Source organism: Canis lupus, chromosome 14 (assembly GCF_011100685.1).
Source record: "Canis lupus familiaris isolate Mischka breed German Shepherd chromosome 14, alternate assembly UU_Cfam_GSD_1.0, whole genome shotgun sequence".
NCBI lineage: Eukaryota > Metazoa > Chordata > Mammalia > Carnivora > Canidae > Canis > Canis lupus.
This window is the reverse complement of record NC_049235.1, coordinates 7763245-7787980: the sequence shown is the minus strand read 5'-3', so window position 1 is coordinate 7787980 and position 24736 is coordinate 7763245. Positions and strand designations below refer to the sequence as shown.

The window sequence follows — 24736 nt, the reverse complement described above, 5'->3', positions numbered from 1 at the left end:
CTCAAACTATTTCTTAGATGAAAATAACACCAGGGGGGGGAACCCTGGGTGGTGCAGCAGTTTAGCGCCTGCCTTTGGTCCAGGGCGCGATCCTGGAGACCCGGGATCGAGTCCCACGTCGGGCTCCCGGTGCATGGAGCCTGCTTCTCCCTCTGCCTATGTCTCTGCCTCTCTCTCTCTCTCTCTGTGACTATCATAAAGAATTAATTAATTAATTAAAAAAAGAACTCCTGACCTATGGGGTAAAAAAAGAAAGAAAGATGGGATCCCTGGGTGGCCCAGCGGTTTGGCGCCTGCCTTTGGCCCAGGGCGCGATCCTGGAGACCTGGGATCGAATCCCACGTCGGGCTCCCGGTGCATGGAGCCTGCTTCTCCCTCTGCCTGTGTCTCTGCCTCTCTCTCTCTCTCTCTCTCTGTGACTATCATAAATAAATAAAAATAAATAAAAATAAATAAATAAAAAAAAGAAAGAAAGAAAATAACACCAGGGGATCCCTGGATGGCTCAGCGGTTTGGTACCTGCCTTCTGCCCAGGGTGTGATCCTGGAGTCCTAGGATCAAGTCCCACGTGGGGCTCCTTGCATGGAGCCTGCTTCTCCCTCTGCCTATGTCTCTGCCTCTCTCTCTCTCTCTGTGTCTCTCATGAATAAATAAATAAAATCTTTAAAAAAAAAAAGAAAATATCACCACATGAGGGATTAGTAAAGCTTTTAATAGCCAATAAACACATAATTTAAAGGAGAAAAGAAACAAAACATTGTGATCCAGTGTCAATTAGAGCCCACCAGGATATGACATTTGCAAAAACAATTGTCAAAACAATGCAAGAATGCATCTTAAAGTTTCTGAAGTGGAATTCAGAGACATGTCCTCAAGGAATAATATCAAGACAGACTCACTTGAAATGTGCGATGGAATGAGATTAAAGCCTCACAAATGGCATCTTACAAAAAATAACAGCTGGTCAATTAAGAGTCTAGTGTTATTGATGAGACAGCAGGTAGAGGAAGCAGAGATCCCGGGGACACCAAAAGTGTAGAAATGAGTGGTCTCGAAGTGCATCCTGAGGATACCAAGGAATTCACTAAGCTCTCAGAATCAAGGGCCTTTGATTTAGAAAACAAAACACAGAGGTCTTATTTTCATCAAGAATCCCGTTAAGTCAAATTCACCAGAATCTCCCTTACTCCTCAGTATTTTCCATCTACCAACTCCCACCTGCCCCTTAGCTATACATCCCCACTTGTCCAGGTACATTGGGAGTTGAGCCCAATGCCTGTCCCCTCACTGCAAAATTCCATCATAATGGTCCCTATACCAATTGTGATAGCCTCCCCCTGCCCTGCCCCCACCATAAAGTCCTGCTTAAAAACCAAACAAAAACAAAAAAGAGAGCAAAAAAACCATAAAGCCCACAAGGGTTCAATGAAATCCAAGTTCTGTGGTTTCAATACTGGGAAACAACTGAGAGTGGTAAAGCTTCATAAAACAGGCATTTACGAATGAACATTTAGAATTATTAAAACTAAGGCCACTTACAGAAGCTATAACTTGAATGGAAACAACCAGAAATACAGCAATCTAGAGACATTTTGAGAAGGGGTTGTTGTGGCTTTTGCTCTGTCTCTGACTCCTGCCTGATTTAGGGTAAATGAATTTCCCCACTGGGGATGTGGATAATATTTTTTAAAATTAAAATATCACTAAAAATTCTAATTATGCCCAAACAAAACACTGATTTTGAATGTTAATAGTTGCAATAAGAAACATACCGGGATCCCTAGGTGGCGCAGCGGTTTGGCGCCTGCCTTTGGCCCAGGGCGCGATCCTGGAGATCCGGGATCGAATCCCACGTCGGGCTCCCGGTGCATGGAGCCTGCTTCTCCCTCTGCCTGTGTCTCTGCCTCTCTCTCTCTCTCTCTCTCTCTGACTATCATAAATAAATAAAAAAAATTAAAAAAAAAAAAAAAAAAAAAAAAAAAAAAGAAACATACCATGTGCCCATGCGTACAAAGAAATAGTCACAGATGGTTTATTCTAAAATGGTTTTACAGCCTCCTAAAGTCACCAGTTAAGCACTTTGCCTTGCACAAAGAAGGAAAGGAATTTCTGTCACAACCATTCCCTCCCTTCACCGCCATGCAAGGGACATATCTAGACGCAAGAAGAATGTGACAACTAGTGGTATGAGATTGTCACCCACGCGCCCTCAGGACGTTCCACTTGTAAACACTTTGCATTTTTTTTTTTAATTTTTTATTTATTTATGACAGTCACACACACAGAGAGAGAGAGGCAGAGACACAGGCAGAGGGAGAGGGAGAAGCAGGCTCCATGCACCGGGAGCCCAACGTGGGATTCGATCCCGGGTCTCCAGGATCGTGCCCTGGGCCAAAGGCAGGCGCCAAACCGCGGCGCCACCCAGAGATCCCCACTTTGCATTTTTGAAAGTGTCGCCACATCAACAATCTAATGTGATTCTCATAATTGTATGAGATAGCTGTTTTTATGAACTATATACTTCACAGATGGGAAAAGTAAAACCCAGAACAGCTTGGCACGCGCTTCAGGCAGCTCATGAGTCTCAAAGTCCAGAGGGCAGAAGGACAATGGCCTTTGGGCCTCTTCTCGCAGGCGTCAGTCCCCATCGTGCCCATTGCCGTCAGGGTTATCAGGGACCTTTGGTTGCAGGCTCAGCCCAGCCTGGCTGCTAAACCCAGACGCCCAGGCAGCCCGAGAACGCGCATTCCTTCACAGGACTATGGAAGCTGAGCGGATGACTGCCACCAGGTGGCGCGCCACGGCCGCTGGGACCCCGCCGGTTGGCTCAGGAGGCTGAGCAGGCCGGCCTCACGGGAACATCCTGCCATCCGCATTGACTGCTTGGGACCCCACTTGTCAATTTATAGTGTAGTTTTATTGAGTAGCCGATTCAATATACCTCTACCGGTCGGTGTTGTGGTTTGTTTTTGTTTTTTTGTGGGTTTTTTTTTTTTTTAATTTTTATTTATTTATTTATGATAGTCACAGAGAGAGAGAGGCAGAGACACAGGCAGAGGGAGAAGCAGGCTCCATGCACCGGGAGCCCGATGTGGGATTCGATCCCGGGTCTTCAGGATCATGCCCTGGGCCAAAGGCAGGCGCCAAACCACTGCGCCACCCAGGGATCCCTGTGGGGTTTTTTTGTGTGTGTGTGTGTGACTACTGCGTTCTGGGTACAATTTAATTTTTTTTTAATATTTTATTTATTTATGATAGACATAGAGAGAGAGAGAGAGGCAGAGACACAGGCAGAGGGAGAGACAGGCTCCATGCAGGAAGCCCGACGCGGACTCGATCCCGGGTCTCCAGGATCCCGCCCTGAGCCAAAGACAGGCACCAAACCCCTGGGCCACCCAGGGATCCATTGGGTACAAGTTTCTGATCATATTTCATTTCCACCTCGAATAGAGTCCTGCACCAGCATTTACATATTGGAACATATATGATTTTATCATAGCTTTTTTTCTTTTATATTACAGGTAGGCTAGCATATTGACTTTTAAAAATAATATATATAGGTAGGTTATAATCACTGAATTTTATTTCAGAATGGTAAAGGGGGTGTTAGAGTTTGTCATGGAAAAGGCACTTGGGTCTGACAAGGCTGAGAAGCACTATATTGGAGCGCTGACCTTGTCGTCTACATTGCCCTCTTGACTTTGATGATAGTTTAACAGCAACATTTAGCCTACTTCGCTCTCTCCACTTTTTTCCCCCCCACCTCACACTGTGGCTGCTCCTCGAAGCTGCTTTGCGCTGCTGGTTCCACTTCTTAGCTCTCAGGGAAGCAAGCTCCCGACAGCATCACTTGGGCGCCAGGACCGTCCCAGCCATGCGTCACCCTCTCCTCAGGCTCTCTCCTGGCCCTGCTCCAGGCCCACAGCAACATCCTGCCTAGTCGATCTTCACCCCAACTCACTTCTCATCTCCAACCTCCTCCAGAAGATCTGTCCAGTGAGGAGGACCTGGCTATGCTCTCTCCCCGCGGTGTTTAAAACATCCTCTTCTCTAAGTGGGGGGTATACCCTGTTCTCATGGGGTGATCTGCGCCGATTCAGCCAGAAGATCTGAAAAACAGAGGGCAGAGCTGAGCTTTTCTGCTTCTGCTGAGACAGTGCTGTGATCAACAGGGCCTCCTCCTCTTGAATATTTGTCTCTTGTTTTCCCTGAGCTGATTACTCACTCCCTCAGACTGCCTCTCGCCAATTTAGGGGGGTAGGAGTGGATGTGGGTGATTTGTGAGAACACACACCACAATTATATTAACTAGCTTTCTTGCTCTGTTATCAGGCCATACCCAGATTTTCTGTTCTATTCTTTGGCCACCACTTAACCTCTTGTTAGGTTGCCACAAGTTAAACTTTTGCCATTTAAAAAATTATTGTGTATTTACTATGGATGTCAGAGGAAATAATTCTGTATGGCTTCTTTGCAGAGGCTGCTGATTTTACACTGATATTCTTCACCCTTAAATAATAACACCCCAATTCTAGGTGGGCTCATGGGCATCCAGCTAAAAGCTACACTTTCCAGCTTCCCTTGTGCCTGGGTGTGGCCGAATGACTGAATTCCGACCAATGAGATGTGAGCAAAAGTGATTATGCCATTTCTAGGTCATGCTCTTAAAAGGAATGAGTGTGCCCTCCCCTTCCCCCTTCCCCTTCTCTCTGGCCAGTATGCAAATATGATGGCAGGAGCTGAAGCAGCCACTTTGAAACACAGAGACAGATAGTGACATATTGACAATGGCAGAGGTACTCCACCAGCTCAGGACAGCCTATCTTTGGACTACTGTGTAAGAGAGAACCAACATTCTATTTTAAGTCACTATATTTTGAAGTCTTTTGAACATACCTAGACTAAAGTATATTGTAGGTTGCACATCTCCTTTATCCAGGAACCTGTAGTTATTTGTACTTATTTGTGATTTCTTATTTCAAATTGTATATTCTGTGTCTTCCTTTTATAAAAAATTAAACTGTTAGCCAGTGGTCTAATTTTTTTTTTTCAAAGAACCAGCCTATAAATTTATTTATTCCAGCATGCTTAGTATTTGAAGATATTTTTGCTTCCTTTACAGTTGAATGAATGTCATTCGATGTAAATCCCATCTATGGAATTATAGGTCACATCCTTTTTCTCCAATATTCTTTTACATTGTTCCATTGTCTCATAGCATCTAAAGTTGCTGAAGTCTGAAACTAGTCTCATTTTATTCCCCTTGGCAGATTCTCTGCTTCTTCTATCCAGACATTTGTAGTAGGATGCTTTTGTTAGGCCTAAGATTAAGGAACTTGACAAGAGCTATTCTTGTCTCAATGGTTTCTTTACTTAGTTTACCTGGAATAAAGTAAATCCCATTGTTTGCCAAATTGGGTCTTTTGTTTCAGAAATGGCTTTTTCTTTCATGTGTTTGATGACTTTTTCGATTCCATTTGTTCCCTCTTGATTAGGGACTCTAGCTGTATGTTGGGTCAATATAAATGTCTCCCATGTCATTTTCTTTCAAGTCTCCTCATCTCTTGCTCTTCTTTATCATTGAGTTCCATGTGATAGTCTCTGACCTGCTAACCATGTCATTGACTCCATTTGCTACCATGTTACCTCCATTCCTTGTGGTTTCTAATGTGACTGTCAGATATTGAGTGGGTTTTTCTTCTTCCCCCCTCCCCTTATGTCATCAGGTCTCCTTTTCATTTTATTTTGGTGTCTGATTATGTTTGTTTGCTTGCTTGTTTCATGGGAACTCGAAGGTCCCTTGAGTGCAGAGAAGATTCTTGTCAAGGACTTTATTCTATTTCCTGGAATCATTTTTTTCTCCTGATACATATATATTCTTTCAACATATCTTCCTATGGACATTCTTTGGGAGAGAAGAGTAATATCTTACATAGATCCCATAGTAGCTCTTTACTAAGAAATAGTGACTATTTTAATAAAAAAAAATTACCTGAAACCATCAGCCCTTTAGATATAAATTCTATTTCAAAAGAAAAATAATAGCTAAGCAAGTGAACTAAATAACACAAGGAAGTAACCAGACAAATCCAGAAGGTGAGATATTGTGCTCGCTTCGGCAGCACATATACTAAAAAAAAAAACAGAAGGTGAGATATTCTGTAGGACAACTACTTCAATTGTTCCACTAGTACGTGTCCTAAAAACGGGACTGTATTAGATTAAAATAAACTTAAGGGGAATGTGAAGTCCTAGATTGAATACTGATTTGGATAAATCAGTTTTAAGAATAATTGGAGTTAATTTAAGAAATTTTTATATGCCTCAGAAATTAGATGAGATGAGATAAAAGTATACCAAAGTACAAAGGTAGAAAGTGTTGACTAAATCATTTATGTTATAAAAAAGTTATAAACAATTTTTAGAGTAGTATCTCTCGCTCTTTCTCTCTCTCACAAACACACACACACACACACACACACACACCCATACCCATGGTTGTTGCAGTGATGTTGGAGGTAAGAATATGCTGCTTGTTTTTTAAACTTGTCTCTATTTTCTGATGTTCTACAAGCACATGTACTGCTTATGCAATAGTTTTTTTTTTTTAAATAGTGACACAGATTTAAATGGGACAGATTTACCATGAAGATAATAAAGCTTATACTTTAGGGCCCTTTGTTCACATGGAAACTTCCAAGCCCCGATGAAGGCTTCTAACAATTTTGTATCATACTTTTGTGGGGATTTTTTATTTTATTTTTTATGTTTTAGAAATCTTTTACTGTAGTAAAATATACATAAAATTTACCATTTTAAGTGTACAGTTTAGTGGAATAATGTACACTCACATTGCTGTGCAACCATCACCAACAACCATCTTCAGAACTTTGTCATCTTCCCGAACTAAAACTGTACCCATCAAATAATAACTTCCTATTGCCCCATCCCTCCAGTATTTTTAAGTATCTCCAAAGTTGTATAAACTTTAAGCTCCACAGAACCCAGGTCCAGCCCCAACTGACAATCATATACTTGGTCATTCCTGAGCAAGCTTTGAAATGATATTTTACACTATACTGAGTGATTTTAGCCTCAAACCACAGACCGTCACCAGAGTGATCGCCAAATGTGCCCAAGCAATAATTGTGGCAGCATCAACATCTCTGCATGCACAGAATGATAAAAGTTGCAACGAGTTTCTCATATTATGGGGACATATATTTACACAACTTTCCTCCCCAGAAGTCACAAATTTGTCAGTCTTAAGGTCCCAACTACCTATAAATTAATCTTATTTTCTTCATTGCTTAGAATTATTGGTAAATAGCCTCATTATATTCTGTAAAATCAGTCTGGAAGAATAGACAGGAGTTTTATATAGTTGTATCAGCAAGTTTTAAGTCTGACTCAGTATAACAGAAAACTCAAATTTATTTCTTTCATACATAGAGGAAGTCTGGATGTACACAGTCCAGGTAGGACTAGTATGACAGTTTTATGATCATCAAGGAGCTGGAGCCCTTTTATCTTGCTATGCTACCACCCGTAGAATGCCACTTCATGGCCCAATGGGACTGCTCAGGCTCCAACTGTCAAGTCTCTATTCCAGTCAGAAGGAAAAAAATAAGGAGTGAAAAAAGTATGCCCCTTCCCACAATGTTTCCTCAGCACTTTGCACGTTGGGCTTACATCTCTGTCACATGGCCTTATCTAGCTGTAAGGGAGGCCAGGAAATGTAATTTTGATTCCAGAAACTTGTGCCCAACTAAAAATCAGGCATTCCATTAATAAAGAAATGGAGAGAATAGATATTGAGAAAGGCAAGCATCCATCAAGTGGTTTTAAAAAACATTAAGTGTGCTAGTTTTTGAGGTTTGATTGGGGGCAAGTAGGAAGGGTAGACATCTTGAAGACATTTGATTATTGCTTGGCATTTTGTTTAGAGCTGAAAGCTCACTTCCTCACAATTAGTTTCTAGACCAGGAACTAAAGCCTCTTTCACATACCACACAATTGGGCTGAACAGGAGAGTACAAAAAACAGAAAAAGGCATCTTCCCCACTAAAGGGGACCTTTGGATGTGTCAGTGGCCAAATACATCCAAACCATATTCCCAGACCAATAAGTTTGACTGTGGTAGACAAGCTTAACTTATACCAGCGTGTTAACTGCCATCTTGTTTGTACTGTGTGTTGTTTCTAGAGAAATGTAAATCTCAGAATGTGGTCTCTTGACCCTATCCTTAGAGAGTATTCCATGGAAGACATTTGTCCCACATGATAAACAGAAAAAAATGAGGAACAGGAATGCAGAAGTTGCTTTGCCAACCAGGAAGCAGTTTCAGGTACTTGACCAGGGGCAAACTAGAAGTGACCAGGTGAGGGACAGATGGAATCGGATCAGGAGAATCTTGTGACCTTTCAGCTGCCTCTCTGACTTGATAATGAAATACAAAAATATATCTTCATGCTTCTACGTTGCATATATGAGTTGTCAACTCACTTTTCCAAAGAGATCACATTTGATTTTGATTTACATCATTTGGTAAATTCCAGAATTTTGTTCAAATTAGAATACAATTTCCCCCCAAAGGGGACTTGAGCGGTGGTCAGCCTGCTTTGTTCTTTGCCCCTGACCTAGCCACAGCAGGATTTGGGCTCTTGCTTCTTCTGACTCCAGAATGAGGAATGCTGTCACTCTCTGAGAGGGGGAATATCTTGTTGATGTAGCAGAACTGCCCATCCCAGTTCTATTCCTCTCAGCTGGCACCCTCAAAAGCCAGCCTCTGGGTAAGAAACTAATTACTTGTACTCCTCCTTCAGTTTGACCTGCTAAGGGAAATAGGCCTGCAGGAGTAACCACCCAGGCGTAGCAGAGCACAGAGCAGAGCACGGAGCAGGGCCCAGCAATTCCTTCCAAAATAGAAAAGTGTCCTGCAGATAAACCAGGTCACGCGTGTTCCCATATCATGCAAGGCTCAGTAGGGCTGGGTTTTAAATAGAGAACAGCCCTTCAAACTGTTTGAGGTAGGTTGCACTAAAAGTAAGGGAAGGTTGAAAGGCAGGGAGGAAGATCGCCTCCCAGAAACCTTCCTTCCTTGTTTTCTGCCTGGCTCACCACTTTCTCAGCAAGCTCTGGGGGCACCGTGTCCCGGCGTTCTGACAGGGGCTGGGGACCATCAGGGCATAAACAAGCCCTAAAAGCACTCTGGAGGAAAAGGGAGGCTCCTCTGCATTTCCCTTTCCTGCAGGCCTGCCCTGGTTTTTTCATGATGTCATCCATTCATCATTGTGAGCTGATTGGCGGTCCCAGGCCTTGGCCAGCTGCCCAAGGCCACGAGGGAAGAGAGAGATACCAGGACAAACTTGCAGCAGGCCCCTGAGCATGTGCAGAAATGTTGTCATCGGTTCCACAGAGAAAGACTAGGTGGAAATCAAAGAAGACAGTAAAAGTCACAAGATCTTTTCCAACCTTCCCTCCCCTAAATGCCTGGGAAGAAGTCAGGGGCCTCTTGCCTGTGGATGGGGAGCCAAACCCTGGAGTGGGCCTGGGTGTAGAGGAGGGACTGCTCTGCCAGATGCTTCATTCTCCAGAATTCAACCTATTTCCTGACTCAGTGGTATTTGAAAGCAACTTTGTCCAGGTACACTTGGGTGGCTCAGAATGGCATTCCTTGATTCTCCTAACCCTGTTCCCAAGATGTGACTGGGAGCATCTGCCCCTGGGACTGGAGTGGAGTGAGAACTGAGGCAAGGAAGAGTCAGTGGGCCTGAAATGCATCTGACCCTGACTTTGCAGAGCCTCAGACAGGGCTTCTTCTGCAGGCATTTGTCATCGTGGGGACAGAGGTCAGGGGTTTTCTGCTCTCAGTAGATTTGGTCTCTGAATCCCTCAATTTGTTTCCTCCTCCAGGCTGTCAGCCCAAAGAGATGAACAAAGAGGCAGTGAAATGGGTTGCCCTTTGAGGGCTTGTAACAGAAATGCTGATTGGTAAAAGAGGAGCTGGGTACCAAAAGGGCCCCAGGCTCAGAGTCTCTGCTTTCTTATCAGGAGGTGTCATTGTGCAAGTGACCTGAGTGCCCCAAATCCCAGTTTCTTCTATTATAAAAGGAGTTGGGCCTGGTTGTTACAGGCAAACATGGGAAGCAAAGGCCTAAGTACAATGGGCACTTCTTGCATTTTTTAATGATGCAATAAAAAAAGTTTTTTTAATAAAAAATATTTATTTATTTATTAGAGAGAGAGAGAGCATGCTTGCACACAGGGGCAGCACAGAGGGAGGGGCAGAGAGAGAGACAGAGACAGAATGTCAAGCAGACTCCCTGCTGAGCATGAGCCCATCCCCATCCCCATGCTCAATTCTAGGACCCTGAGATCACGACCTGAGCCGACATATCAAGAGTCAGCCACTTAACCACCTGTGCCACCCTGGGCCCCTTAGCGTATCTTTGTTTCCTTGCCTGCACTTCCTTTCCTGGGGCTGGGGTGGGGGGGAACCCCAAATAAACAGACCTTGGGAGTTGCAAGGGATCTTACAGTGCAGCGAAAGTGCAGGAGATAATTGGGCCCCTCAAAGAATGACCTTAGGACAAGTTTTTCAAAGAAAAGCCAGGAAACAGTGTGAGGAGGAGCCACAGGAATGTGACACAGGTCAGGGAACTCCTGGGTTATGGTTCCTGAGAGCAGTTGTTAAGAGGAGGTAGTATAAATACTTTACAGGTATTTAACCAATACAGGTTTCAACAGTGCTTCTCAACAAGCGTTGATTTTGCCCACCGCCGCCAGGGGGCATTTGGCAATCCCAAATGGAGATTATATATATTTACTTATTTTCAAATGGAGATATTTTTGATGGTCACAACTCCGCGGGGGAAGGGATTGCTACTAGTGTCTTGTGGGTAGAGACCGAGGCTGCTGCTAACAATCGGGCAATGCATGCGAGAGCTCCCTCCCCCAAACAAAGAATTACCCAGCCCCAAAGGTGAATAGGCCTGAGGTTGAGAAACCCTCTGCTAGAATACACTGCTGCTTCTGCCAAATGCTCAGGCTGTGTCCGTGGGGCTGCTTTGCAGGTCAGAAAGGGCAGGAGCTGGATAGACATCTACAAAGCCTCCAACACCATGGCCCTTGGGGTAACCTCCTCTGTGCCCTGCCTGCCCCTTCCCAATATCCTCCTCATGGCTAGTGTGAAATGGCACCAGGGACAGAGCCAGACATGGAACAGACCATCTACAGCCCCAAACATCAAGCTGAAGAGGTAAGTATTGCAGATGGGAACAGAGGACGAGTAGCATGAAGGGTGGACCCAAAGCAGAGGCTGCTTTGTGACTAAACTCCAAGTAGTAAGAAGCAGAGAAGTCACTGGCAGTGACATTATTTTTTTAGACAACAGTAGCCCAAGACAAGGTGCACCAGAAGCATCAAGGCCAGGGTGGGGAAGGGCCAAGGGAAGAGTTATGGTCCACAGTGAGAAGCTAGTCAACATGCCCCTTCTTGCTGCACTCACCCCATTGAACATAGAACATCTCTCCGACTTGGGCTGAGGGGCAAGGAAGCAATGAGGTCTGGCAAATGGAGCACTGGTGGGAGACATAGGTTCTAGTCTCTGGTATCCCAATGACTCCAAAAAGTTTTTAGTCTCAAGTTATTTGCCTCATCTCAGTTTTCCTACTGGTAGAATGAGTGGAACTGCATCTCAGAACTGTGACATACAATGACATCAGACCTCTCTGGGATGAAACAGTTCTTTTGGATATTTGAGCTTCTCCAAGTAATCTGTAGGATATCTCAAGAATCTCTAGAGAGTCCCAGAAATACAGGGAAACCCTTCATTTCTCCATGTTGGCTGGGTGATAAACCTTGCCTTTATGTTCTGGGTGTTCCTATAGGAAGTACAGCTCAAATCCTTGAACTTTAGACTCTTTTCGAAGAGTAGTTAAAGCATTAGGGTCAACAAATGGACAGGCTGGACAATGCCACTCTGTGGCTGGGAAGGGCAGTTCCCTTTATGCTATCAAGAAGAAAACTGACCCCAGGCACCTTACTCCAGGGCTACCTCTCCCAAACAGGATCCCAGGGAGCACCAACATGAGAATCATGGCAGATGTCAGGGCAAGCCCCCAGACCTACTGAATCTGAGTTGTAGGGGATACCTTCAGGTGTCTGCACTTTATTTATGTATTTATTTTAATAGGGTTTTTAAAAAGGTTTTTATTTATTTAATATAGAGTGAGAGAGAGAGAGCAGGGAGTAGAGGGAGAGGGAGAAGCAGACTCCCCACTGAGAAGGGAGGCCAATGTTGGGCTCGAGCCCAGGACCCTGAGATGATGACCTGAGCTGAAGGCAGATGCTTAACTGACTGACCCACCCAGGTGCCCCCAGGTGAATCTGGTCTCCCCAAAGTTTGAGTATCACTGTGCTAAGCATTCTCTCTCCTACTCCAAAAGCCTCAGCCCTGTGGAAGACCTTTCTCATTTTAACAAAGACAGGGTTAAATCAGAAGCGATAGGGTTGCCACCTTGTGTCCTCCCTTGTGGCTCCAGGATTCTCCCATTGAAGTTTGTGGAGCTCCAGGTCTACGACCAGCTTCAGCGCATCCTGCGGTTGAGGACAGTCACTGAGAAGATCTACTATCTCAGGCTCCACCCTGACCATCCTGAGACTGTCTTCCACTTCTGGATCCGACTGGTTCAAATTCTGCATAAGGGCCTGTCTATCACCACCAAAGACCCTAGGATTCTTGTCACTCACTGTCTGGTACCCAAGAACAGCTGCAGCCCCTCGGGAGACTCTAACGTAAGTGGGCACCATTGCCACCTCCAGCAAAGTCCAGAGCTGAACTATGGAGTTCAGGTGATCTGGTATGCGAGCAACCTGGGAAGGTGATCCCTGCCGTAGGCCTTTGCTAATCAGCTTTATTGAGGTATAATTTACAACCATAAAACCCAACCCTTTGAAGAGCACAGTTCAACTTTTTCAGTAACCACGGAGAATTGTGCAACCATCACCACAAACCAGTTTTAGAACACTTCCGTCACCCTACAAATTCCCCTGTGCCCATTTGCAGTCATTCAATTGTTCCTATTTCTCTGCCCTAGGCAGCCATTGATATATGTTCAGTCTCTATAAATTCATATTTCTTAGACATTTCATATAAATTAAATCCTATAATATATAGCCTTCTGTGCCTGGCTTCTTTCAGTTAGCATAATGTTTTTCAGGCTCACCCATATTGTAGCATGAGGTCAACTCCGTGGCAGAATCACAAACTCTCCATATTGCTGAGTGGCAGGGGTGCCTGGGTGGCTCAGTGGTTGAGCATCTGCCTTTGGCTCAGGGCATGAGCCCGGCGTCCTGGGATCGAGTCTCATACCAGGCTGCCTGCAGGGAGCCTGCTTCTCTCTCTGCCTCTCTCTCTTGCTGTGTCTCTCATGAATAAATAAATAAAATCTTTTTTGAAAATTACTGAATAGCATTCCATTGTATAGATATACCACATTTTGTTTGTCCATTGGTGAACATTTGGATGGTTTCCAGTTTTTGACTATTATGAATAATGCTGGTATGAACATTTGTGTACAAGTTTTTGTGCAGACATATGTTTCATTTGTCTTGGGTAGACTCCAAGGAATGCAATAGCTGGGTCATAGAGTAAGTTTAGATTTAACTTTTAAAGATTTTATTTATTTTGAGAGAGGGAGAGGGAGAAAGGGAGCATGGGCAGGGGGGAAGAGCAGAGAGAGAGAGGGAGAAGCAGACTCCCTGCTTAGCAGGGAGCCTGACACGGGACTCAATCCCAAGACTCTGGGATCATGACCTGAGCTGAAGGCAGGTGCTTCACCGTGAGCCACCCAGGCACTCCTAGATTTAACTTTTAAAGAAACTGACAAAGCATTTTCCAAAGTGGCTACACCATTTTACATTCCTATCAGCAGTACATGAGGGTTTCACTTTCTCCATATCCTTACCAACACTGGTATTATTTATGGTTTTTAGTAAAGCCATTCTAATGGATGCATAGTGGATTTAATTTGGGTTTCCTGAATATCTAATGATGTTGAGAAAGTTTTCATGGGCTTACTAGTCACTTATATATCTTCTTTGGTGAAATATCTATTCAACTCTTTTGCCTACTTTTAAATTGAGTTTCAAAAAAAAATAAATTGAGTTTTATCTTTTTATTGAATTGTGAAAGTTCTTTGTATATTCTAGATACACATCCTTTATCAGATATATGTTTTGCAAATATTTTCTACCAGTCTGTAAGTTTCCTTTTCGTTTTCTTAATGGTGTTTTTGGGTAGCAAATTTTTAAGTTTGATGAAGTTCACTTTATCGATTCTTTTCTTTTCTTTTTTGGATCAGGCTTTTGGGGTTGTAGCTAAGACTTTTGTTCAACTGGAAGTCACAAAGATTTTATCCTATGTTTTCTTATAGAAGTTTTATAGATTTAGCTCTTACATTTAGGTCTATAATCTATTTTGAGTTACTACTTGTATATGATGGGAAGTAAGAGTTTAAGTACTTTTTTTTTTAACATGTGGATATACAATTGTCCTATATATAATAAAGGATTTTCCATTTGTTGAAAAGACTATTCTTTCTCCAATGAATTGTCCTGGCATCTTTGTCAAAAATAAATTGACCATAAATTAAGGATTTATCTCTGGATTCTCAATCGAGAGTTCCATTGATCTGTTGCTTATTCTTGTGCCAATATCACATTGTCTTGATTAGTATAGTCTTATACTATGTTTTGAAATTGGGTGATGTGCATTTTCCAGTTTGATCCTTTTTCAAATTATTTTGACTATTCTAGATCCTTTGCATTTCCATACCAATTTCAGAATTAGCTTGTCAATTTCTACAAAATAGCCTGCTGGAATTTTGACAAGAATATGTTGAATTCACACATTAATTTGGAGAGAATTGCCATCCTAACAGTATTGAGTCTTCCAGTACATGAAAATGAGATTATCTTTCCATCTATTTTGATCTTTCATTTCTCTTAATAATATTTTTGTACATTTCAGTAAACATGTTCTGAATTTCTTTTATTAAGCTTGTTCCTAAGTATTTTATTATTGTCAATACTATTGTGAACTGAATTATGTTTTCTTAACTTCATGTTTGCATCACTCATTGATGGTATATAGATACACAATTGATTTTTGTATATTAACCCTGTTCATTAGATACAGTAGTTCTTGCAAATTCCTTGGGATTTTCTACATACATACGTATGTAAATATCATCTGCAAATAAAGACAATTTTACTTCATTTCCAGTCAGGATCTCTTTGTTTGTTTATTGTCTATTGCCTTAACCAGAACCTTTAGCACCATACAATATTTATTAGAAGTGGCAAAAGCAGATATCCTTACCTTGTTTCCAATCTTAGGAAAAATACATTCAGTCTTTCATTAAATATGATGTAACCGGGATCCCTGGGTGGCGCAGCGGTTTAGCGCCTGCCTTTGGCCCAGGGCGCGATCCTGGAGATCCGGGATCGAATCCCACGTTGGGCTCCCGATGCATGGAGCCTGCTTCTCCCTCTGCCTGTGTCTCTGCCTCTCTCTCTCTCTGTATGACTATCATAAATTAAAAAATATATATATGATGCAACCAAGAGATTTTTGTAGATGTCCTTTATCAGGTTGAGGACGTTGCCTTCTATTCTTTTTTTATTCAGAGTTTTTATCATGACTGGGTATTGGATTATGTCAAATATTTTTTCTGCACCTATTTAGATGATCATGTGGTTTGTCCTTTATTAATATAGTGTCTTGCATTAATTGAGTTTTAGATGTTAAAACAACCTTGTGTTTCTGCAGTAAAAATTCCACCTGGTCATGGTATATATAATTCTTTCTATATGTTGCTGGATTCAGTGTGTTAGCATTTTGTTAAGGATTTTTTGCTTCTATGTTCATCAGTGATATTACTCTGTAGTTTTCCTGAGAAATCTTTGTGATACCCTTGCTTTGGTCTCGGAGTAGTATTAGCCTCATTGACTGATTTGGGAAGTGTTCTCTCCTCTGTTTTCTGAATTTTTGAAGAATTGGTATTACCATTTCTTTAAATATTTGGTAGAATTTACCAATATTTAAATATTACCAATACCAACCACCTGGGCACTTTTGCCCCAAGCCCTAAGACCAATTTGAGCTGCAATGTAAACTCCATAAAGGCAGTGGGTTTTCCCTGTCTTCTTAGCTGCTACATCCCTAGTGCCTGGCACATAGTTGACATTCAATAAATATTGAATGAATGATCAAATGAATGAATTAGCAGCTGGAGTACCTATGGTGGTATCACAGGCAACAGGAAAGAAAACAATTTTACCCAGGTGTAAAAAGCAGCTCAATGTAGGATTTTTCTTAGAGAAATTGATTTTTTAAGCATCCATTAAGTTCCTACAATAGATATTTGATCCCCTTACATTTAAATATAAAACCAAGTAGCAAAAACCTTATTAAAGTTTTATGAATAGACTACTCAGGAAAGTATGAAGGTATGTTAATAAGAATAGATTATCTACTAAATTATGTCTAAAGTTTTCAATGACACCTTGAGGCACCGAAGGATATTTTTAACAATACAGAAGATATAAACAAAATGAAATGGCCCCAGAATGGCCTCTCTGAGCAGCTGACATGGCAGCCCAGAGGAATAGTTCAAGTTCCAGCACTTTCAGGTCGGGACCATGATTAGGAAAATGCAGAGACCCTCAGTCCTTAACCACCTGGCTTTGCTTTTTCTCTCCATCTAGTTAGTACAGAAGAAACCCCAAGCCTCCCAGCCCAGTGAGAGCCTCATGCAGCTGATGGCCAAGGGGGAGAGTGAGGCACTCTCTCAGATTTTTGCCGACTTGCACCAGCACGATGAGTTCAGGTATATACATGCCTTAAGTCAGGCCAGCCTGCCATCCCTTCTGCAGCCCAGATGGTCTGGGCCATACAATCCAGAAACCTAGTCACTTGGAAAAGGAGCAGAGGGAGGAGCATGAAATGCTGACACTCAGTATCCAGGTTTTTTTTTTCTTTGATTCAGAGTAACCTTTTCCCTCATTCTCTTTGCCTTATTCTCCTCCACACAGCAAGCATGTAGGCTTGACTCCAGAGGAGGAATGTAATAAAAAATAAAAAGTAACTCTTCAATAATAAGAATAAATTAGTAGCACAGGTGGGAAAGTAAAACCTAATTTCTAGTCCAGTTCCTAGTCCTTACAGAGAAACAACTAAAATATTGTCTACTGATTGAGTTCATTTACCTACTCGCCTGGCCTCTGCTTGGACTTTACGGAGCTTCTGTGGTTGCTTTCTAAATGTATAACCTGTTCTGGAAAGCTCCATTGTACAGTCCCATTTTCTCCATGCCTGAGGAAATGTCCCTAGATGTGTAGGTGACTTAGGGTTGAGTCTTAAGTCAGACAGTATAAGACAGGCATTGAGAACACAACAGGGACCAGAAACGCAAAGACAAAACAAAAAAGAAAGAAAGAAAGAAAGAAAGAAGAAAGAAAGAAAGAAAGAAAGAAAGAAAGAAAGAAAGAAAAGAAAGAAAGAGAGAGAGAGAGAAAGAAAGGAAAGACAAAAAGTAGAGTTGGAGGGGGTCGTCTCTTAGAGTGGTTAAGAGCTCACACAGTCCTGTTCACTGCTGTATGAGCCCTCAGGCACATTGCTTCACTTTTCTAGTCCTACATTTTCAGATGGGCAAAATGGAAATTATGGTAATGCCAACCTACCCAGATATTGTAAGAGTAAATGAACTCATACATATCACTACTTGGCATGCTTCTCAGCAGATTTAGAGATAGACATAAGGAAAGCCTCAATAAGTATTAACTTGTCTTATTAACTCAAACGTGGGCTGGAAGTAGAAAAGTATTAACACAAGAAAAACTCAGTTGCCCACTGCCTGAGAATTTATACTGGAGATTGTCACTCTGTATATCAGAACCTTACCTACAGAGATCTGTAGTTAAGAAATTTCTAGGTAAGATGTCACATTGCGGAGCTGGAGACCCCTGGACTCTAATAGAGCAAGATATAGTGAAGCAACTTCTTGACTGTCTCAAATGTTAAATCATGGATTTTTTAAAAAATTACTATTACTGTTTGAAGGATAACTTCTGTTTATATTAATGGCCAAAATTCAGTCACATGGCCACACCCAGCTACAAGGGAGGTGGGAAATACACTCATCATTGTGCATAGCCATGGGCCCAACACAAAATTAGACCTCTGTTCCCAAGGAAAGAGGGAAGAAGGGATGCTGGGGACCCATTGGCAATATCTGGCACAGACAGTTTATAATATTTCTGGAAGGACAGAGGAAGGTCAGAGGAGGCTAAGACCAGAAGGGAAAATAGCCACTAAATAGATGAAGGGTAGAGAAGGCTGTACAGGTTGAGGGACCAGATGAGACCTCATCCTGAGGAAGAGATTTGGTGACTTTAGAAAGAGGGAGGGAAGGCCAATGGGGAAGTGATGGTGATGGACAAATGGACGGAAGTTGAAGTGGGCAGTGGCGGAGGGCTGTGCCAGGGTCCAGGGAGCCATGGGAATGAATTCAGACTTTAGTGTCGCAGGAGCCTTAGCCTCATTTAAAACTGAGAAGTGACACGATCCAATCTACTTTTTGGAAAGGTCCCGTGCCACCCCCCACGCCCCTCCCACCCCACCTCACCCCGCCCCCTCTGTTGCAGTGACAGTTGATTTGAAGAGAAAGGGAGTATAGGCATGGAGAATGGAGAGACCAGCCAGCAATCTAGGGCCACTGAGTCTGGGCTGTCATGTCCCAAATGGATCAGAGGGCTGTGAGAAATCGGGGGAAGTGAATTTCTGCTTCACTGTTATCTCAGTAATTGCTTTGTATGGACTTTGGTTTCTTCTCTTTAATTTCCCAGAACGAAGCCCTGAGTGATGGTTTTTCTCTTCATTCAGGCAGGTTCTAGTCTGGTTCTGGTTGCAATTATATCCATTTTTTTTGCACATTAGCAACAACAAGCAACTTACAGCAAATAAAATAAAAGGCTGAGACAAAGGACCAAACAGATGGAGTCACACCCACTCCTCCTCACCAAAAACAGCAGCATGGGCTCTGCTCTCCCCACCCCCCTTCCCCCTTCCCTATTTTTTTCTTCTGGTACTTTAATATGTGTCACACCCACCCAGTATAGCAACAGCTGGCCTTTTTCATATTTTTTTTAAAGTTTTTTTTTTATTTATTTATGATAGTCACAGAGAGAGAGAGAGAAGCAGAGACATAGGCAGAGGGAGAAGCAGGCTCCATGCACCGGGAGCCTGATGTGGGATTCGATCTTGGGTCTCCAGGATCACGCCCTGAGCCAAAGGCAGGCGCCAAACCGCTGCGCCACCCAGGGATCCCCCTTTTTCGTATTTATATCTGCCTCTAAAGTGTTTGCATTGAGAAAAATATAACTAGAAACAAGACTTGAAATGAGAGTTTCATGCTCTGTTCTTTTCCTTTCGACCTTCGTTTCCTTGATCCTGAAATGGCTGGAGCTCCAGGAGCAGCAAAAAGACACAGACCAAATGGGACAGCTCAGGTAACAGAGGGCACAGGGCACCCATTTCTCGGAGAACTTTCTGCACCACAGGTGTAGGAATATGTCCCCCTCCAGCTCCCCAGCCCAGCTTTCCTGGATCTCTGTTGTCTTTCCAGGCCTTGGTTTGAGTTCCTCTAGGCTCTTTGGCCACCGTAGTCAATTTGGCAGCGAATATCTTACCAATTTCTTTCTTTGAAATATTTTTTATATTTTTCCTCAGTTCTACTCCCGCAGATTCTACCCTAGTCCACCTTACTGCCGCATGCCCGGCCTGCTCCAATAATCTTCCACTAGTTCATTCTTCATTTACTCATTCAAAAACATGCAGTGAGCCCTTGGTAAGTGTCCAACACGGTTGAAGGCTTTGGAGTCACAATGAAAGAAAGACATTGTATTAAACCCTTTGAAAGAGTTTATAATTTGGTGGAGTCGGATGGGTAGATCCTAAAATCACAAAACCTCTCTTTCTAGGCAACATTCAAAACTCGTGCCTGGGATACCTCAGGAGCACAAAGACAGAGGCCCATCCCCACTCCCAGGAGGCTGTTGGGGAAGGCCGGGCATCTGAGTCAAGTCATAGAGAGGGAGCACAGCAAGGCTGGCCGAAACACAGGAGGCAGAGGGGATCTGTGTGAGGGAGCATGACATATTCTGGACACAGCAGCCAGTTCCCCATTTATTGACAGGTTCTAGTTTACCCCAAATCTACTCATTTCGGCATGCATGACCCTCTTACCATCTCACCCTCAAGCCAGAAGCCCTGTGCCTCCTCTTCTGCAGGCCTAAACTGCTCTGGTCAACCTTAGCTCTTCTTCCCCATGCCTTATTCATCCCATCTGCTCCCTTCCCCTGATGCTCCACCCTAAATCCTACCCATCCTTCCAGATTAATCTTTCCTTGGTCATAACTTCTTTTAAATTATTCCCTAATTGTTTCAAGGGCTTAAGTCTTATGTCTTCAACCAATATTCATTCTTTTCATGCTTCTGAATTATCTGCAGTGGCAAACACAGGGCTAGGAGCACAATGGGAATTCAATAAAATCCGTGCATCACACTACTGATAAATTATTGGTTCAGAAGGCAATGAGAATATCATGTTATATTTAGGAATTTAGGGGAATGTGTAGATCCTGGAGAAGCTCTGCCAACTTTCATCCAAACCACGGATTACAACTCAAACATCCGCAAGTGGTATAAACAGGTAGAGAGCCTAGACATCATATAAGAAAGGTTGACCTTTCTTTCATCTCCATTGTAAGTTAAATAATAGCTGGGCTGACACTTGGTTGCAGCACTGAAGAGGCAGTAGGAAGTGGTGGGGACGGTCACAACAAGAAAATGGAAGTTTCCATGAAGACTTCAATTGTCACCATGCTGGAACACAGGCCTGATGCTGCCAGATACTCTGATTTTTCAACAAAGGCAAAAATCTGGATTTTTATGTGACATACCCCCCTGCCCCATAAAAACTAAAACACAGTCTAGGCTGACACTTAGTGGGCAAACAAAACGTATCTGCAGGCCAAATTCAGCCTGGAGGCTGCCAGTTCATTTAGCCCCTGTTCTAAATGGTAAGTAGAGCTGGCCCACATTTTTCCAAACCTAGGAGTGCTTTCTCATGTCATGTGACCACTAAATACAATGATGATTCATTAATGTTTTCACACATACATTCAATCACACACATACTCAAAACATATCCCATGAAATTATGGCTGAAGAAGACAGAGAGAATATGTCAAGCTTATTTCTAGGACTTGGGAGAACAGCTTGATTTTCAGAGTCACAAGACATGTGGTGTCATGGAAACTACCACCAGTCCCAAACTGTCCTGAGGCTGATTGAACGAATTATCCCAGTATGTCCTCAGAACCCTTCACTTTCCTTGGAACCGAAAGAACTCCCTTTTCTTTCCTTTTTTTTTTTTTTTTAAGATTTTATTTATTTATTCATGAGAGACAAACATAAAGAGGCAGAGGCAGAGGGAGAAGCAGGCCCCCTGCAGGGAGCCCACTGCAGGACTCCATCCCAGGACCCCGGGATCACGCCCTGAGCCAAAGGCAGACAGACGCTCAACCACTGAGCCACCCAGGCATCCCAGAACACCCTTTTCTTCTTTGACTTTGGAAGGACAGCTGTACCCCAGCCTCTGGGAACTTCTGGATGAAAAGTAAGAGAGAGCTATATTTGGAAAAGATTCAGGGGAATCTGAACCATTCAACTTCCCCATTCAGGGGAAGCTGAACCATTCAACTCCCCCATTCAGGGGAAGCTGAACCATTCAACTCCCCCATCAGTGGGGGATGCACATTCGGAGTCAGTAGTTCTGGATGGATCCAAGACTGTGCATTTCTAATGTGTTCCCAGGTGATGCCAAAGCTGTTGGGCTGCAAGCCACCCTCTGAGTAGCTGAAGCCAACTGGACCAAGAATGGGCTCTGGCTTAAGGCCATCCGGGTTCAAGGCCATTGCCAGTTCGGCTAGCTGAATCTCAGGAAATTCACTCAGTGATCCTCTCCAAGCCATGTTGTTTCTCTCCTTTTACTGGCACTGCCTTGTTCAAATGATATAATAGTTAAAACATGGGCTCTATTGCCTAGCTGCCTGGCTTTGAATTCTGGCTCTGACTCCTCATTATGTGACCATGGGTAAGTGACTTAACCTCCCTGTGTCTCAGAATACTAGTAAAAAGGCTGACCTCTCGGGCTCATTGTGAGGATTAAAAGAGTATTCATGCATGTGATTGTTTGGAATGGTGCCTGGCTCATAATAAGCACCCCATAAGTGTTGGCTATGACCTGTGAGACTGCCCTGTGAATTAAAGTTACAAACAAATGCATTCCCTTTTTGACCTAGAGAAAGACACTCCCAGCGAAGACAGCATCCCTTGCACGCGTGACCTCAGTTGGAGAGATTCATTCACTTATGGAGAGTGGGAAAGAGAGAACCCCTCTGGGCCCCAGCCCCTTTCACTCCTCAGCACCCTGGCAGCCTCCACCAGGCCACAGCTGACCTCACACATAGGTACCGTGATGGGAATAATCTGATTGCCTTCCTGGGACAGCCCTGGAGTCCCATCTCAGGCCTGGGTTCAGGTCCTAGTCCTGCGGGTGATTCCAGGAGGCTGTGGGTGGGAGTGAAGGGGTGCCTACCAAAGCCACCTCAATCCTCTTTGCTCCTGCTCTGTTCTTCTCTACCTCCAGCTGAGTTGAGTGAAATCCTAAATGTGGCAGCTCCCTAGAGGCCCCTGGGAGTTCTTGCAAGAGGCCCTGAAGCCATAGAGACCTGGACAACACTGTTGTGGCTAGACCTGCTTTCTCCCTGGTGGGGGGATGGGGGGCGCTGACTCCACAGAGTGCCTCTGGGCTCTTCCTTTGAGGGAGTGGGATGCTGGTTCTCCCTTTTCCTTTCCAGAGCTCTTGGGGGAGCCCCAATCTTCTATTGCAGAGAGTGAGAAGGAACTAGGCCAGAAAGAGTTGGGTGGAAGTGATACTTCTCTGGAGCCCAGCCCTTATCTTTGCATGTTCCAAAGGTTCATCCATCCATCCATATATTCATTTGGCAACCATTCATTAGTGCCAATATGTGCCTCTGTTTGACCAGAGATAGATCCCTAAATAAAGCAGAAGTGGTTTGTGTTTTCTCAAGTTAAATAATAATAATAAATTACCAACTCTTACAGAATACCTGTTATTAATAGTAGACAATAAAAAAAATTACCTTAAGTGTCTATGTGTCCAGAGCTTTTGAGGCAAGCTATATCTCATGGGACACCTTTCTCTCCTACACTAACAGGAAATTCTATTTGAGCCACCCTTTTGCACTGGGGAGAATCTATGCAGCCCTCACCAATACCACTCTGCAGCATTCAGCTTTCTGAGGGACTCTGGATGTGGGGGAGGAGAAAGCTACAACTAAGGAAAAACCAGAATCATCTCACGCTGACAGCATAGCCTTTCCTTGGAAAACCATTTGGGAGCATGGCTCCGGGTAAGAAGCATTATTCCAGCATGTAACTCCAGGTCCACGCCACCACCCATCACACCTCGCCTCCGTTACCACCGCAGGGTGAGCATGAGAAGATGTGCTCTCAGAAGGGCTATGGCCAAGAGATGGAGAGAAGGAAGGAAATGAACGTAGGACCGAAGGACAGGTGGGAGAGAACAAAGCGGAATGAAGAGGAGGTAGAGGGAGGAAGTAAGACAAGAGGGGAGATCTCACGGAGAGGTGGTGACAGAAGAAAACAGAACAGCCCTGAAGGAGAAGCTGAGGAGGACAAGAGAAGAAATAGACCATTGACAGATGCCTCCCTAAGCTTCTATTTATCTAATTTAAAACTTGAAAGTAAGGCCATATATCAAAACAGTTGTGTTTTCTTCTCTGTGCCAAGTACTCTGGATAACTATGAGAAGGCTAAAAACCAATTCCACCCCACGGCCTCTCCTGAAGCTTCCTTTTTTTTTTTTTTTTTTTTGCCAGTTTTGTAGTTATTAGTCCCTTATTTTATTTTATTTTTTAAGATTTTATTTATTTGACAGAGAAAGAGCATGAGCACAAGCAGGGGGAGGAACAGAGGGAGAGGAAGCCCGATGTGGGGCTCCATCCCAGGACCCTGATATGATCCTAGGACCCTGAGATCATGACCCGAGGTGAAGGCAATGTCCAACTGACTGAGCCATCTAGGTTCCCCCCTCTTCTGCTTCAAGTTTTGCACCCTCTTCCTTAGCACATTCCCTAACTTGGACTTGCTAGCCTGACCCTGGTGTGTCGAATGAAGGATTGGGTTTGAGGCAGCAGAAAGATTCCTGCAAGAGGCAGTGTAAGACAAGGCGGGTGAGGTAGGGGGACTTTTATGGTCAAACTTTCTCTTTTGTCTCAGTTCTACTGACACTTGCTCAATTCGCATTGACACCCCCTTTAAATGTTGACATAACTTGTTAGTGCTTATTAAACCAGGGATTTCACAGACAGGAGGTACAGTCTCAAAACAGGTAAGTCAGAGGTTCCAGGCTCAAAGTAAATGTAAAATCAGCGGTTCACAGATCAAGGGAGTCACAAAGGACTGTCTAGCCTCTTTGTTTACAATGTATAATATTTCACATTCAGTAAAAAAAGACTATGAGCATTTCAACCAAACTTCTCATTGGAAAGCTTTTTTATT

The 24736-nt window shown here is 43.4% G+C and overlaps 1 protein-coding gene across 18 annotated transcripts; it reads left to right on the top strand.

Moving 5' to 3' along the window:
• Positions 1–4665: 4665 nt before the first annotated feature.
• Positions 4666–23900, top strand: FAM71F1 (family with sequence similarity 71 member F1). Of its 18 annotated transcripts, none has more exons than XM_038556592.1 (8): positions 4666–4837; positions 8250–8347; positions 11076–11260; positions 12546–12798; positions 16774–16895; positions 19525–19575; positions 19796–19913; positions 20047–21494. In XM_038556592.1, exons 2-8 carry the CDS (start codon positions 8297–8299, stop codon positions 20218–20220), a joined length of 954 nt encoding a protein of 317 aa, XP_038412520.1. In that variant the 5' UTR covers positions 4666–4837; positions 8250–8296; the 3' UTR covers positions 20221–21494. The 18 variants fall into 18 exon arrangements, 14 of the variants coding, with proteins under 14 accessions (XP_038412520.1, XP_038412519.1, XP_038412511.1 ...); XM_038556591.1 differs by having other exon boundaries at positions 8206–8347; XM_038556583.1 differs by lacking the exon at positions 8250–8347 and adding an exon at positions 9254–9646 and having other exon boundaries at positions 20047–21491.
• The last annotated feature ends 836 nt before the right edge of the window (positions 23901–24736 follow it).

Bases quoted from the DNA above. Each gene is read 5' to 3' on its own strand.
- FAM71F1 (XM_038556583.1), top strand. From the start codon at position 9,398: ATGTTGTCATCGGTTCCACAGAGAAAGACTAGGTGGAAATCAAAGAAG. The intron at 16,896-19,524 runs GTATATACATGC...GATCCTGAAATG, and splicing joins CACCAGCACGATGAGTTCAG to GCTGGAGCTCCAGGAGCAGC. The intron at 19,576-19,795 runs GTAACAGAGGGC...ATTTTTCCTCAG, and splicing joins GACCAAATGGGACAGCTCAG to TTCTACTCCCGCAGATTCTA.